We start from the raw sequence: 16,146 nt of genomic DNA on the forward strand, positions 1-16,146 counted from the left end.
CTGATGTGGCTCACTGGACTAGCCCCTTAGCTCAGGCCACGAGTGCTTTTTCCCTGCTCTCTGCCTTCAACATAATGCAGCCGGACAGTTCACCTCCTCCTTTTGATGCAGCTTGAGAGGTAACCTGATTTCCCTGAGAATGCTGGAGTAAGAACAGCAAAGGGAAAATCTGCACTGACCAACAAATGAAACTAACTTAATGTATATCATCAGAAATCTGAGCTGTGTTGCATGAATTTCCTTACCATGGATGCAACACTGGTTGGTGATACAAATGAAAGGTTTGACGTTGCAAAAGGGCTTGCTCTAGCAGGCCATCTCTAGTCACTTGCTAAGTGATGAGGAGGATGAAATCAGCGTGGGATGGTACTAGCTACTGGTAGTATTATTGACAGTCACCCATAGCAGGGAAAGGGAAAGCAACCTTAGTGATAAAGGACGGTACAGAGCAATTAGCCTCCATGCAGTGATGGTGAATTTATAGCAGCTGAGGCTTAGATCGACCTCTGGGATCCTAAGTGCATGTTCCAGAGCACAGCACTCCAACAGCAGGAAAACCATTCTGATTCTGGGCTTTTTTTTCCATCTTCTTCCTTGGGAGCTGCACGTATATATTTAAGGCACTCAAGACAAATACAACACGACACAGATGTTAGAGGGCAAATGCTTGTGCAGCAAAACAATAGATTTCTGTAAATAATCAAGCTACTACTTCTCTTCGACATCTCCCTCTACATTTATTTTTGTTTAGCTTTAGATTCAGCTTGTTCCGGGGGGCAAAGGAGACCAGTAGCTGCTCAATTAAAACCATGCAGCTGGTCAAAGAAACAAAATCCTAGCAGGTGAACTCAGCCATCTACTGGCTTTGGTGCGCTCCCAGTGCCATCATGTGGTGAAACATGGTTAGGACAGCAAGCATTCAAAGTGGAAAAGCTGGCCAGCGTGTAGCCAATAGCTCAGCAAGGAGGTGCTTCCAACCTCGTAAACCATGAAAGGAAAGCTCAAGTCAGAAAGAGGCTGGAACTGAAATACAGCCAGGCACTTTAATTTACTGCTATATTTCCTACTTAGTTTTATATGGTCATTTCTCTTAAGGAAAGAAGATTTATATTTAAATATATCTGAAATTATGGGTGTTCGAAAGTGCAGTACAAAAGCAAAACTTACCACACATTCACAGAAAGGCAGAAAAGCCTAAAAATCAATTTGCCACGAAAAAAATGCACTGTATTTGACTCTCAGGTGTAGTAAGTCAGGACAAGTCCCACATCTGAAGGCAAACCTATCCTAGGTACGTGAGTGCAGCCTACTGTTATTACTGCAGACCATCTCCACGTTTCCAGTCCTAGCCACAATGATATAGTGAGGATTTTCCAAAATAAACTAGCATTTTCAAAATGCCTACAAGCAGCAAGAAAACCTGAATGCTTAAAGAAGTTCTTCATCCTAAAACAGTGTTCTCAGACATCTACTCCATCTGAGTGAGGCAGTGAACTGGGGTTAAAGGCAGCACCACTTATACTGAGTATCAAAATGAACCTCTCAGCATCAGCTACCACAGTTTTCCCAGCAGAAGGATCCCAGAAACACCAATGTGTCCAAGGACAAGAGTGTTGGTTTGTCTTACTACTTCACTTCCTTCAGGATCTTCTCCATGTTCACAATGCCACGCATCTTACACAGGAACCACTTGTCAATGCCTGTGAGCTTGTGAATGACATCCACAGGGACTCCGTTGTCCAAGGCCTGCCAAAAAGAGGAAAGCACAAACCAGATGCTTGAATATATGCTCTATAAATAGGGCAAAGAGTAGCAGCAACTATGTAATGCAAAGACACCAGGAGTAGAAAAGGCAAACAAATCAAAGGCCTGCCACAGCAACCCAAACTGTGCCCAAGCAGAATGCAGGGAGGGATCAGTCCTTTCCACACACACTTGGGCAATAAGAACTGGCTTCTGCCTGAACAAGAGAGAGAATTTGCTTTTACGCCAGCAGCCAAACTTCCACCAATGGCAGCAAGGCCTGGAGGCTACCAAGTACATGTGCCTTAACCACCTATATGGCCTGGCACATTCAGTCTGCAGTACCTGCTCCTCATCTGTACCCCTTGCCATCAAATCACTTCAGTCTCAGTCCCACTGCAAATTCATAGCTGCTAATGCTAAACAAGAAGGTCCAAATTCTCAGCTGTGGAGAAACTCATTGCTTTGGAGCATAAATTTCAATGTGCCCATGAAAAATAATACTTGAATCAAAGCATACGGCCTTGGAATACATACCTCTGAAGTAAAGGAGTCCAGCCCTGGGTGACAATTTGCAACCACAGCATGACTCTTCCTGGGCTACGGTGTTTTTGGTTTTGTTTTTGTGGGGTTTTTTTTGTTTGTTTTTGTTTTTATTTTTATCAAACTATTCACACCATGGAGCTAAAAGGTTCCCCACAGAGTCACTGTAGAAAAGACTGTGTTTGACACGACACTGCAATATTTAAAAAGATCTTCAAGAGAGCCCCCCAGTATGATAGTTTTATCTTCCATTACTGATACTTCCTGGGCCTCACCAGCAGCATGCAGTTACAACTCTCCTGATAAAACAGCTATAATCAACCATAATAATACCAGCACGCTATCTTTGCTGAGCTGAAGTAATCAAACTCATTAATTTGTTACCACGCTTAATTGTCTTCTTGCAGGGCAACATCCCTGGAACAAAGCCAAGCAATGCCACTGAAGAAAACTCTAGCATTCAGCTGGGGATGAGCTTCGCATACTGCACAATGACATCATTTCTCCAAGTTATCAGGCCAAGGTCACTGAGCCTCATAAACTCAAAGTTAACATGACCACATACACTTAATCTACTTAGGACACCATTTAAAAGTCTTTCACTGGAAACTGGAGAAAACAAATGCCCATCTCTCCCTTGTCAGAGGATGGAAAGAGAAAATAAACTACCTTCATCCCTGTGGAATAAATCTGGAGAGGGAGACAAGACTACATTTACAGACAGCTTTTACTCCCAAACTACTATGCCACAGGGGTAAATCAGGTTTCCAAGCAGAAAGTCCCTGTAGGGTTTGATCGGTGGACAGCACTCAGAGCGCTTTGCTCTATTCATATGTACATGGTAGAGTAGAGAGGGAGCTACAAAAAAAAAAAAAAAAAAAAAAAAGACAGAGCCTTTTAGCAGGACTGCATGACTTTAGAGCCCTGCTCACCTTCATGAGCATCCTGGTCTCCAGGCAAGCACCAGGGGCTAGCTCAGCCACCTGTGCTGTCTCTAGGGCCAGCATGCTCGTTCCTTGCATCTCACCCCTGCTCCCAAAGGAAGTAAATAGCTCGCTGCAGATAGTAGAGTAAGGGCAAGCTGACTTGTCTGCACTGTGGACAGCTGGAAGGTCAGAACCCCAGTCCGAAATGGTACAGACTGAGCCCACAGCATAAATCCACTGGTATACAATCCCTAAGAGAGTCTACAAAAGACTCGATATAACCTGAACAGCCCTCCTTGTTCATCAGGTGCAGTTATACCCTTGCAACACTCTGCCCAAAGAACAACACTCATCCATTTCAGTCTCTCTTGCTGCCCTTTATTTATTTATTTTTAAACCACTTCAACAAGGATTCCCATTACAACAGCAATTGCTTTGAATGGGAACCAAACACCCTTCCTTTTCACCTAACAGTTACTGTTTAAATCACCCAAACAGACAAAGGAGAGAAAGAGAAAACTTAAGAAGCCCTCCAGAGATGAGGAGTGGGGTTTGCAGGGAGGAAAAGCCACACAATGAAGCTCCATCCTGTTTCAAACAGGAGGAAGAGTCAGAGGAAGCTCTTTATAGGGAGGCATTAAGATTTTGATCCTGGTTTTTTTTTTTTTTTTTTTTTTTAATGGCTCCTAGTGAAAATGCCACCAACTGGGAACACCCAGAGTGTTAAGCGTGGCCCAAACTCACTTTCACCTCCCCAAATCCTGTGTGTTAGCATGGGCCTAAGATTAACCTTTATAAAATCTGCCTAAGCCACTCAGCAAGATGAGAAAAGACTGGTCCTCAGTTGCAAGAGAAAGCTGCAACAGAGACCAAGCACAGCTGCAGAAGGATGTTCTACACTTATGAAAACATGTATTGCCCCAGCTTGAAAAGCAAGAGTCAACAGCTGGACATGCACAGAACATCTTGTGCTTTTCATTAAGGTCATTTATAATAGGGACAGTAATGTGAAAACCTTTTTACAAATACAGCACAACCCCAGGTCCCCTCACTCAGAGGGACTAATGAGCTATCTACACAAGCAGAAGGGGCTTAAAAGACTCCATCATGCAAAGTCAGTCACAGAAAACACAGTAAATGGGCTTTCACTGCCCGAAAATTTGCAACTTAAATAAAATAAACAATAATAATAATTAAAAAACAGGTTTGGGGACTTAAAAAACAACAAAAAAAAGACCAGTCTTAAGCATGATCTACAGAAGACAACTGTCCCCTTCTCTTTATTCAGAGCATGTTGAGGCCCTGGCACAGGTTGCTCAAAGAAGCTGTGAATGCCCCACCCCTGGAGCCATTCAAGGCAAGGTTGGACAGGGTCCTGGGCAGCCTGATCTGGTGGGAGGTGTCTCTGCTGTGGACAGGCATTGGAACTGGATGGGCTTTAAGGTTTCTTCCAACCCAAACCATTCTGCAATTCTACGATTCTCTTCATGGAGGGCATGGACAGATGGACAAGTTAGCTGCAAAAAAGCCAATATGTGAAGCTGCATCTATTTGGTAAAGCAACTGACCATGAGATATACATAGGCAAACAACATGAAACTGAAGGCAGAAATAGTTTGGTACCCTAGCTCCCTTGCAGTAACACTCATACTTTCCCAGAGACCTCAAAAGGCGATGCAATTTGCCCACTGTGACAGGAGATGGGTTAAAGAATGCTAAGGGAAGTTGAGTATGCTACAAAGAACAGGGGATTCCTGGTTGCTAAATTTAGCACAGTCGCTTAAATTGTTTCCAAGTTTCAAGCTCTTATCCATGCAACAATTGCAAAAAGACAGCACTCTCAGACTGCAGCTTACCACTCTATCATCCCTTGTTTCAGTTCACAAGAGGATCTTCATTCTTAACTTCTTCCCTTACCATAAAACTAATGGTAATCTGCCAAACTGACCAGCTTTGACTGTCAATTACACTAGCATAAATGAAGGCTGAATATTAGCTAATATTCAGCAAACAATTCTATTACAGGAGCTAGCAAAAGAAGTGATCCAGATTTCCACCGGCACTGCTGCAAATTTTACTTCAGCAGCAAAGATGCTACACAAATGATCCGAGTGTGCTTGGCAAAGGGAAACAAGAGGGTGAAGAACACTTGACTTCTGCCACCTCAGCTGACCCAATTTGGTAGCCATAATGCAAGAGACATGGGTCAAGGGCTTTCAATCTTTTGTTACCTTGGCCATTGCATATATTCGAGTGCTGGATGGCTCAGAGAGTTCCTTCTGGAGATCTGTGATGGCTGGCCAGACTTTGTTCATGGGCAGACGTGAAGTGAAGCCATCTATAGAGGGGTGGCACATTCTGAGGGCCTTTTGAAAGCTCTCTTCAAAAGTGCGGCCAACAGCCATGACCTGTAATGGAGAGCACTTCCACATTAGTTATGGTGAGCTCCTACCCAGCCATCCTCTGAGTAACAGATGGGCGCAAGTTTAAACTGTAACGATGAACATACAGAAAGATGACAGCCTTCAAACCCACTCCATAAGATAGCCACACTGTCTTTAAAACCAGCGGGAGTCCCACTTCTAGGCCCAACTGCTAATAATTACCAACAGAGAGTTTCAGAAAAGTGGCTCTGTTCTGCTTTCGTCTCCCTATCTGTAAAGTACAGAAAGTTGCTGCTCTCCTTGTAAACTGCTTTGAAGCTTTGTAGAAAGCATTATGTGGCAGCATGGGTGTAGTAATACAGAAGGTTATTTCTGTTTAACAGCCTGTTAGAGAGAGAAACTCACAGTGGGAATTTTAAGGTGCAGAAGAAATCTGCTTCTCTTCCTGTAAACTGCATTTCAAAGTGACATTCTCCTGTGAGGACTCTCTTAAAGGATTATTCCTGCTTGGCACAGCAGCTTTGGGGCTTCCCTCCTTAAGTCTTGACATCAGTTCCACAAAGAAAATAATAAATTTATCTGTGGAAATCTGTGAGGTAACAGCAGAGCCCTTTCTCAAATTTCTAGATGCCCAGAACAGCAAAATCCTAGCACCACAAAAGTCTTCACAAACACAATGCTGAAAAATGTCAAATTAAAAAATAACATTGTTTCCTATTTTCATTCAGCTCCAGGCTGTTGCCCAGCACAACAGAGCTCAGGAAAAAAAACAGGCCAGGCCAGACTGTTCAATTAATAAAAATGCAGTAGGTGTTGCCATCTGCTTTTAGGTTCAGGCCTAGGGAGATGGCTGTGCCATACTAATAGACACAAAGCCGCCAGAAGCCCTTTGCTTCAAAGACACCCTCTCCTCTTGGAGACTCATCTTTTTGCTGAGTACATCTGTCAGCAGCAAGCTGCATCTCTTCAGCTTCTTCATCCTTGATTCAGTTCACCCTCAGCAGTAGTAGACCAGCATGGTTGGAGCTCTGACTCCACCGCTTCCCCCCCACACATTTTACCCAGAATTCTGTTTTGAGAAAGATGAGGACAGGGCATTCATGTGGTTCTGCTTTTGTGGAATACAACCACTGGAAGGACTCAGTACTTCCTCCTGCAAATAGATATGGTCAGCAAGTGATCGCCATACAGCTGAGGGTGCACAAGGCAACTGCACTTCACAACTCCAACTCCATAGAACAGTCCAAAAACTCATAAGCATAGAGGGTTAATATCAGCAAGCATCAACTCACTGAAGAAAAAAACCCAAAAACATAAAAAAGCACCTCACTGACATTAAAAGCCAATATTGCAAATGGAAAATGAAGTTCTAATTAATCCCTCCAATTGTGATCAAGGTTCATTGTCAGCAAGGTAGAATTGATGTTAGGAAAGTCTCATGTCAAAATAATTGAATCAAATAGCTACTTGAAAAGCATTAGGAGAAAAAAGCAGTTGAAAAAATACAAAATTAATTATTTTGCTTTGGTACCTGATATGTAATTAATTAATTAAGAGAATAATTTATCCATTTCCCACTTCTTAAAATTTGGTCTGAAAATGCTGCTACTGTGACAGACACCTTAAAATAAGCATTTAAAAATCCAGCTGTCATGTTCCAGATGTAAGAGACTTAATCAGTAAGATAAACAAGTTAAAAATTCAGAGCAATATTACATGTTGTGCTTGGATTTCAAGAGCAGAAGTAGGTGAGATTTGGCATATGGTTTTAACAGGGAGGACAAATGACGGCGGGAACACGGGAACAACCGAAGGCTGTTGTTCATTTGCATCACCAAAAATCTCAACAAACCACAATTCTTGATGTGATACTCAATTAAACTATCATCACAGAACTCCAAAAAAAAAAAAAAAACTCCAGAAGTCTTGCCATGAGTGTTAAGAATGAAGTCAATCTCAGGTGATCCAAAGTGGTCTCTTCCATTAAAAGTTAAACTATTTATGAATCCTTACTGTGATAGCCAAGATCACAAAGCTCAAACTCATCTCAGTTAAATATAGTATCAGACAAGAATAATTTGAGTTGAATTGATGTCTTCAGAAGCCACTGGGTTGAGAAAGATGGATATCCTGAGGATTTCCAATCAACAGCTTTACCAAATGGTAGAATGGAAGGGAAGGACAGGCTCTCATACTCACCTCTCCCACGCTCTTCATAGAGCTCCCAGTCCGGTTAGAGGTGCCCTGAAAACGGTCCAGATCCCAGCGGGGTATCTTGGTAACAACATAATCCAGGCTGGGCTCAAAGTAGGCTGAGGTTTTTCCTGTAACTACGTTCTTGATCTCTGGTAAGGGGATCCCCAAGGCAATTTTGGCAGCAATGAACGCTAATGGATACCTGCCACAGAAGAGAGGCAGAGAATGGTAGAGTAGGAATGACTTTGCTTTTGCAATTTGCTTCTATTGCAAATGACAACAAAACCTCATAGGCTCCTGCTTTAATTAAAGTATCTGCTATACTGAATTGCAACAGTTCACCATTCCTGGCATACTGTGTAGCATAGGTGATCTAAAAAGACAGTCTCAAGCTTACAAGAGAATTTCACCTTTCTTGCCTTTACTCTCTGGATATTAATCAACAAAGAGCCCAGAGTTAAAGCTGTGGCCCCAAGGTTCAGGACATTTGGATCTGGTTCTTGGGCTTTGTCACCAAATTCCTCTTAATACAGCATGTCCCTACCTCATGTTATCTCATGTGAAATTAGAAATATGGGTTTGTTTTTGTTCTTATTTCTTCAAATATTGAGTTTCTGAGGGCCTGGACTGTGCTTTGCACATGGCAAGGTGACAGAATTCCTGCCTGTTTGCAGTCACAGGCAGTCTACCTGTATAAACACTTAGACTCATAGTCTTAAGGACAGACATCTTAAACGCAGTATCACATGCCCCAGGTGAAAAACATGTTTTGTACACAGTGCTATAACCACACATCATCCAGTGTGGTACCAGGGTTGACTGAACACCAAAATTAGATTAGAGGTTCTCCTTGTGGTACTACCAGGCCTGCAGCATTTCTGTCTCGTGTCCTGTGTGAGAATTGAATGACTCACATCTACAACTGCACAAGACATTCCTGTCACCCTGCAGAGGCTGAGGCCCTGACTTGCCATTTCTCTGCCAGGGCTGGGAGCCAGGACTACCATCAGTATGCATGGACCACTGCACACACAAGCATGGCCTTGTCAATTAGGAAGGCTAATCATCTCAGCTCTGTGGCTAACACTAAAATTTTACAGCCTGCACTTCTGCCAAGTATTTGGCAGCAGCATAGATGAATATTGGAGTTTGTGTTTTTTCATCTAGCAGATGAAGGAAATGAACTTCAAGGGATTCTTTGTGTGTTACTTTCTTTTATTCTCCCTTCTTTTCCTCAAGGAAAAAAGTGGCTTCCCCACACTATTGCAGAAAGATATGGATTTTCCCCAGAACTCAGACTTTACTTTTCATTTGAACACAGGAATCACAAGAGGAAAATTTGGTACTGGGGACTTCAGCAGTCCACACTGAATCAGAGTTAGTTCAAGGATGGCAAGAAGAATGGAGATGACAGGTCTGTGAAGCTGGCTCGACTGAAGGAGAGGGAACAAAGTGAGTCTGTTATTCTCATTTTGCTAGAGATGTCATCCTTCACAATGTTTAGTTGGACGGAAAAACCTTGTCAGCAGACAAGTTACTTTATTCCAGTATTAGGTGAAAAATCTCATCTTGAAAAATCTCATCTTGAATCCCCACATCTTCCACTTACGACACGTACTTTTTCACAACTGGTACTGACAGCCAAACCACTCTAATATAAAATACACACTGCATAAGCAGCCAGAGCACTGTTGTATAAGGTATCATGTGCATCAACCAGTCCTCAGGCTAACTTCCTATAATACTGTCAGCATAAACTGATATTGACAGGGGAAAGTAACTTTTTACACAGGCAGATAGGGACAGGACAAGGGAGAACAGTTTCAAACCAAAAGAGGGGAAATTTAGACTAGATGTTACGAGGAAATTTTTTACTCAGAGAGTGATGAGGCCCTAGCACTGCTGCCCAGAGAGCTGTGGGTGCCCCATCCCTGGAGGTGCCCAAGGCCAGGTTGGATGGGGCCCTGGACAGCCTGAGCTGGTGGGTGGAAACCAGCCCATGGAAGGGGGGTTCAAACCAGATGGGCTTTAAAGGGCCCTTCCAACCCAAGCCCTTACATGATTCCATGAAATCTCAAAGTCTTTGGTTCATTCACTGTAAAGGATATTTGAGGTCACCATTCATCAGCGCCATCCGCAAGAATAACCTTTAGCTTTCTGAATCCAGGTATCATATGGAGTTGCAGACCAAATCCAAACACATTTCTTGGAACTTTCCTCTGTGCAAACAGTTCCCTCCCTCAAGATCTTTTTCCTACAACACTGATATCAAAGCCAGTTTCATGATGACTTTCTCAAACCACTTCCAGTCAGACACAATCCATTTGCAGCAGCTCTTAGGAAATCCCCCAGAGCTTCATCACACCCAAAGCTCTCAGCACGAAGTTGCCTGTAACCCAAGTAGCTCCAGCCTTTCCAGTGCATCACTCAAAAGACAGAGCCTTGCTGTTTTGTGAGAAATCCAGATGTGAGGTGATTTTCCCTCCTCAATGCACTGGAAGATCACTGTGCTTGAGCACTCATTCAGCTTCCCATCCCAATACACTGTAGAGCTACCTAGATCAGGGTCTCACTTTATTACCTGCAATGCCACCCTTTTAAATATACATCACACCTACAGTGAGACCATAAAAACAGTTACATTTAGCTACAAGTCTGTTGTTGAAAAAGAAAACAATCAGACACCCACTGTCCAACATCATGACTTATCTCCACTCTGCTATGGCACTTCAACAACCACAGAAGTTGTTGAAAACTGAAAATCTATAATTTGCACCTCTCAATAGCATCTGCAAAGCACAATTAGAAAGCCAATTTTTAAACAGGCTGCTCTGAAAATTCTTATCTTGATTAGTTTATGATTAGCCAACAAAACAAAGGCAGATAGTAATACCATTTGCATCAATCTGACAGACAGCTCATTACTAAGTGTGTCCTTTGGGTCCCAGAGGTGATTTGCAGCCAACATACGGATACAGCAGATATGCTTTGTAAGGACAGCTATTAGGCTTCCCTCCCACATACCTCCTGGGAGTTTTTCCCTTCTGCAGTAACAGCATCAGCAGGCTGGAACAGACTTGGAAGGCTCACTAACCCCTTCTTCCATCTCCCAGCAGGTCTGACTCTCCCAGGGTCACTCCTAGCAGATGCTGACAGGAGCTGTTCTCAGAAACTTCCCAGGCAATACATCTTGCTGCCCTGACTACTCCAGAGTTCCCCTTATAGCCAACTTCAGTCTACCTTGCTTCAAATTAGGCTTATGTGTCCTTGTCTTCACTGCATGGAAAGCAGATGCAGAAACTCTTCTTACTCACAGCTGTCATTTACATATTTAAATAAGACACCAATTCAACTCCCTTGCTGTAATTCTCTCTGTTGTTCTCCACTTTTTGTTTATTCATTTGTTCGTTTTGTGTTCATTCTTTAAACAAACTTACCCTGTTGCCTTGGATGCCAAAGCTGAACTTCTCGAAAGTCTGGCGTTAACTTCAATGATGTAATATTCCAGGGAAGTTGGATGCAGAGCAAACTGGATATTACATTCTCCTACAATGTCCAAATATCGGACAACCTTGATGGCACGATCCCTCAGCATCTGAAATTCCTCATTAGTGAGTGTCTGGCTGGGAGCCACTACGACAGAATCCCCTGTTTGTTGCAGGGTAGTAGAGAAGGAAAATGAGAAGCAGCTCAGCAGCAGTAAATTCTAGCCACATACATTGCTTTGTTTGCTAAACCACCGCCAGCAGTGAAGTTATCACAAGCATTCAAAACTAAATGCAATGAAAAGCAAAGACAGTCAGAGGCCCAGAACTGGATTTTGGAGAAGCTAAAAGCCATTTTACGAAAAACGATATGATAGTTGCAGGCTCAGCCTAACAGTATCTGCTTTACACACTAACTGGCTACATTGGAGACCTGAAGAGCATTTCTAGAGCCCACTTCATCAATCACAAAACTGCGTAAACTACTGAACAGTTAACAAAAGTCACTTCCAGTGATCCACACTGTGCTCAGACCTACCTGTGTGGACTCCCATTGCATCTATGTTTTCCATATTGCAGACTGCAATACAGTTATCAGCAGCATCTCTCACAACTTCATATTCTATCTCCTTCCAGCCAACAACTGACTTTTCCACAAGAATTTGTTTAGTCATTGCAAATGCCTACAAATACATCAGAGACAAGGAACAGTAAAAAAGAAAACCCTACATTTAAGGCTTCTGTTCTCCAGACATCCCAGACCACCACAAAAATTGGAAAATGAGGATAAGTGAAGCTCATAGCACAGACGAAAAGCATTTTGTATTTTCTTTAAAATAAGTAACTAAACACATTCATTACCTTTATTTGAAAGGCACCAATGGTTAAAGGAGCAGGGCATTTGAGGTTGCAATGGCATATAAGTAACAAATAGGAATATAAAAATATCTAAGGCTTCAATCATACAGCAGACACATGGTACTGTGCACAAGGGTAGCCTCATGGAATTCAGTTGGACAACTCCGCAGAAAGCTGAATGACTAAACAGTAGGAAGTACAGGTGCCAGCAAACACTACTTAATTAATAGCACTAATAATGTTGCTTATCATTGACATACTAACCAGAAACATGATTCACAATTTATTCTTAAACTAATCTAGCAAGCATTCCCCAGCACAAGAGACAAAAAAATGAAAAATATCATTTGTTGGTAATCTAAGTGAATAAATGGACGTAATATTCGAAGATAGAAAACATTAATCACATCTTGCTTAAAATTGGTATATTATCAAGCCATCCTTTAGCAGAGCTTCTACTTTCAGTGCTGAGCATGAATCAGCTTACAGTCTTGTCCTCTCTGGAGTTAGCTCAAGCTGTTACTCCAATAAGGCCCTTACCTCAGTTGTCAAACTCACATAAGAAAAAAAGAAAAAAGAAATAACTTGTTGACTGGCACTTCACCCAGACTAAGCAGGAGCTGAACTAGTAGTAATGCAGTGGGAACACCTAACTACGCTTGTAAAACAATCTATGCTTCTCCTTTATTACTGTCTACGTCCTTCTCTCACTCAAAAACATAGAATCACAGAACATCTCGAGCTGGAAGAGACCACGAGGATCACTTCATACAGGACCACCCAAACCCAAATCTTTTGTCTGAGAATGCTGTCCAAATACTACAATAACAACAATAAAAAAGTAAAGCCACTAAGTGCCTCTCAATCTGTGGTACTTCAGGGTCTGCCCTGGGACTCCTGCGTCCCCTCCCGCTCTCAGCAGTGGGAACGGCTTTGCCCCACAGGGTGAGGCCCAGCCCAGGCCTGCACCAGCCACTGCCACCTGCAGCCACCAGCCCTGCCCACCCCAGGACAGGCAGTGCCTGAGCAGGTCTTTGCTCAGCACTGCTACGCTGGCTCCAAAACTTGTTTGTATGACAGCAGTGTGGGGCGTACCAAAAAAAGGCATTTTCACACATAGCTCCCAAAGGCTTTCTTCTTGCTCTTTCCCAATCATTTCACCTCTCACAGCAAATTTAAAGAAAACAATCCCAGACTTCCTTCTGCAAAAGTTCTCTTTTCACAGCCAGGAACGGCTGGTGGATGCCAAATGATGAAGAGCATCACCCCCTTACATCTTTACAGAAAAGAAGAGCTATGACCCCAAAAAAGAACACCTTCAGACAGAAATACAGCAGAGGCCCAAGCCTCCCAAGCCTTCTGACTCCAATACCAACGCTATCACTGAGATTTCCAAAGGTTTCATGTTCCTTGACATCTTTCATGTGCCATTCACTCCTGAAAGAGGTGAAAATACTCCACTATGATTCTTGCCAGACCAAAATTACACAAACACTTGTTCAAATTAAGGCTAGTTTCTCATTAACAGGTCTGTCAATTAACCCTTTTCATTACCCAAGTCAGCAGCATGAATTATGAAAAGGAGGCTTGAGAAGGAGTCAGGATAACATCTTACGGGTAAGATGAAAAGTAGAATAATAGAATAATAGAATCATAAAATGGCTTGGGTTGAAAAGGACCTCAAAGATCATCGAGTCTTAACCCCCCTGCCAAGTGCAGGGTCGCCAACCACTAGACCAGGCTGCCCAGAGCCACGTCCAGTCTGGCCTTGAATGCCTCCAAGGACGGGGCATCCACAACCTCCCTGGGCAACCTGTTCCAGTGCGTCACCACCCTCTGTGTGAAAAACTTCCTCCTAATATCTAACCTAAATCTCCCCTGTCTCAGCTTAAAACCATTCCCCCTTGTCCTATCGCTATCCACCCTCACAAACAATCGATCCCCCTCCTGTTAGTAGAGTGTGTATGAGTACAATTCCAGTGTCAGTAACTATTAGGATAGAAACTATATAAAAAAAGAATCATCACCATCTGTCCAGACTCTATTCCTGGAGCTTGCAATCACAGACGTACCTTCGTACCAAGGTCCAGCAAACTTGCCTCATCAGTACATATGCCTGACCCCAAACCACCAAGGGCATAAGCAGAACGTATCATGACCGGGTACCTGATCTTCTCAGCTGCCTCCAAAGCATCTTCAATCTTAAAGGAGAGAGGAATACATTTCAGAATTCAGATAAATAACGTAAACCAACTCAGGTTACTCTGCTACCTGGAAATCCCATCCACAAGACATTAAGCTGTCTCTAGACAAATTGAAAAGAATGGAATTGGCTTTTTAACATTACTGTGTTCTGCCAAAAAAAATCAACCAGAAAAGAGGAACATGGGCTTAAGATGGTGACTGCTGCCTTTAGCTGCGTGGGCTGCCCTGCTGACTTCCCATGTCCTTACCTGGTCTGTCTTTGCAGACTATAGCATCAAATAACCCATCCAACAGACATCCTGGTTTGAGACTGTTCGCTCCAAATTCAAACATGCCTTCCACTGAGCCAATTACTTTTTCACACTCTCATCCTCAAGAGGGATTTCAGCACTGCTGATTCTGAGGACCAGAAATCATAAGCCTAAAAGGCTTGCCTAAGATTAATTTTTTTTTTTAAGTAGCCACTGAAATGTTATAATGTTTTATAAATTTTTATTCTGCAGCACAGAAGTCCCTCCCCTCCTAATTTACTTTTCAGTGGATAAATTAGCTTATGCTTTCCAAGTGCTTAACTGCATTTTCATCTCTTTTAAATCATTGTCAACCAGCACCAAACCCTGTGGAGTGCTGATGATGCTACACAATCTAAGGTATCCACACTTGTAGTTAGCTTTCACTAAACAAAACTAGATTTTTTTTTTTAAAGTCTCACAACAATAATAGTAATCACATCTTCCAATGTGTCTGATTTACCGATTCTGCTGCAAAGCTAGGAGCAATCTTTTCATTTAGCTCCACCAGTTTATCAGAAAAAAGCTTTCTATCCTCTGTAGCCATGATGGACTCAACTGATGTACCTAGGACCTTCACACCATACTGCTGCAGGACTCCTTGCTTGAAGAGCTCCACTCCTGCAGAGCAAACAAAGCCATAGTTTTGAGGCATGGTAGGAAATGAAGAAGGAAGCGTCCAGAAGCTATCTGACTACCTGATCACTTGCCTGCCCTCATCAACAGTTACAGTCATTATTCTGATATGAACATTTCCAGCCTAAAATCTAACAAACGTGGGATTAGTAACAAAGGTACTGCCTGATGGTCATCCAAGAAACAAGCAGTGCAGCTGGATAACGTTGCAAGAAGGTAAATGAAGCTAACTTTTCCCTTTGATCTTCACCTCTGTAGTATGACTACCCTCAATTGGTCTATAAACCAAGAGGTGAGCTCCATCACAGGATGCAAGCATTACCTTTAAGCATCAAAAGCAGTGATTAGATGCTGTGTTCACAGTTTAGCAGTCACTACTTCCCCCAGAGATGGTCAGCATCTCTGTCTGCACCTCCAGGCAACATATCACAGATCTTGCATGTCTGTGTAAGTGGTGATAGCAATGAATTTGCCTGCAAGGACTGCCAAGGTGTCTGTACTGTACTCACCACAGTTAAGAGCTGTTTGGCCACCCATTCCCAGAATTAATCCATCAGGATGCTCTGTCTTGATGACCTCTGTGACAAACTGTGGAGTGATGGGGAGGAAATACACAGCATCAGCCTGCTTTAAGCCGGTCTCATTGGTCTGCACTGAAGCGATGTTGGGATTCATGAGGACAATTTTTACATTTTCTTCCTGGAAAATGAAAATCTGCATTTAAACTAGGCGTACATGGAAAAAGCTAACAACATTATCAGCAGCAAGGAGAGAAGGGGCTCAACAAGAAGTTCCATCAGCAGCCAAATGTAGAAAGCCTGGTTCCTTAAGATATGAAAGACAAAACCTCTGCATCTATATGCAAGGCAAAGGTTAGCCA

At 42.8% G+C, this 16,146-nt stretch overlaps 1 protein-coding gene across 4 annotated transcripts in view; it reads right to left on the reverse strand.

Moving 5' to 3' along the window:
- Positions 1-16,146, reverse strand: part of CPS1 (carbamoyl-phosphate synthase 1) — a 97,780-nt gene that overhangs the window by 42,487 nt on the left and 39,147 nt on the right. For all 4 annotated transcript variants that reach the window (XM_021397692.1, XM_021397691.1, XM_021397694.1 and 1 more), the window contains 8 exons: positions 15,776-15,965; positions 15,094-15,251; positions 14,208-14,336; positions 11,816-11,960; positions 11,230-11,440; positions 7,796-7,994; positions 5,444-5,620; positions 1,628-1,746 (listed from right to left, as the gene is read on the reverse strand). In XM_021397692.1, coding sequence (XP_021253367.1) covers positions 1,628-1,746; positions 5,444-5,620; positions 7,796-7,994; positions 11,230-11,440; positions 11,816-11,960; positions 14,208-14,336; positions 15,094-15,251; positions 15,776-15,965 — 1,328 coding nt within the window. The remainder of the gene's footprint in view (positions 1-1,627; positions 1,747-5,443; positions 5,621-7,795; positions 7,995-11,229; positions 11,441-11,815; positions 11,961-14,207; positions 14,337-15,093; positions 15,252-15,775; positions 15,966-16,146) is intronic.

Source organism: Numida meleagris, chromosome 5, assembly GCF_002078875.1.
Source record: "Numida meleagris isolate 19003 breed g44 Domestic line chromosome 5, NumMel1.0, whole genome shotgun sequence".
Lineage (NCBI taxonomy): Eukaryota > Metazoa > Chordata > Aves > Galliformes > Numididae > Numida > Numida meleagris.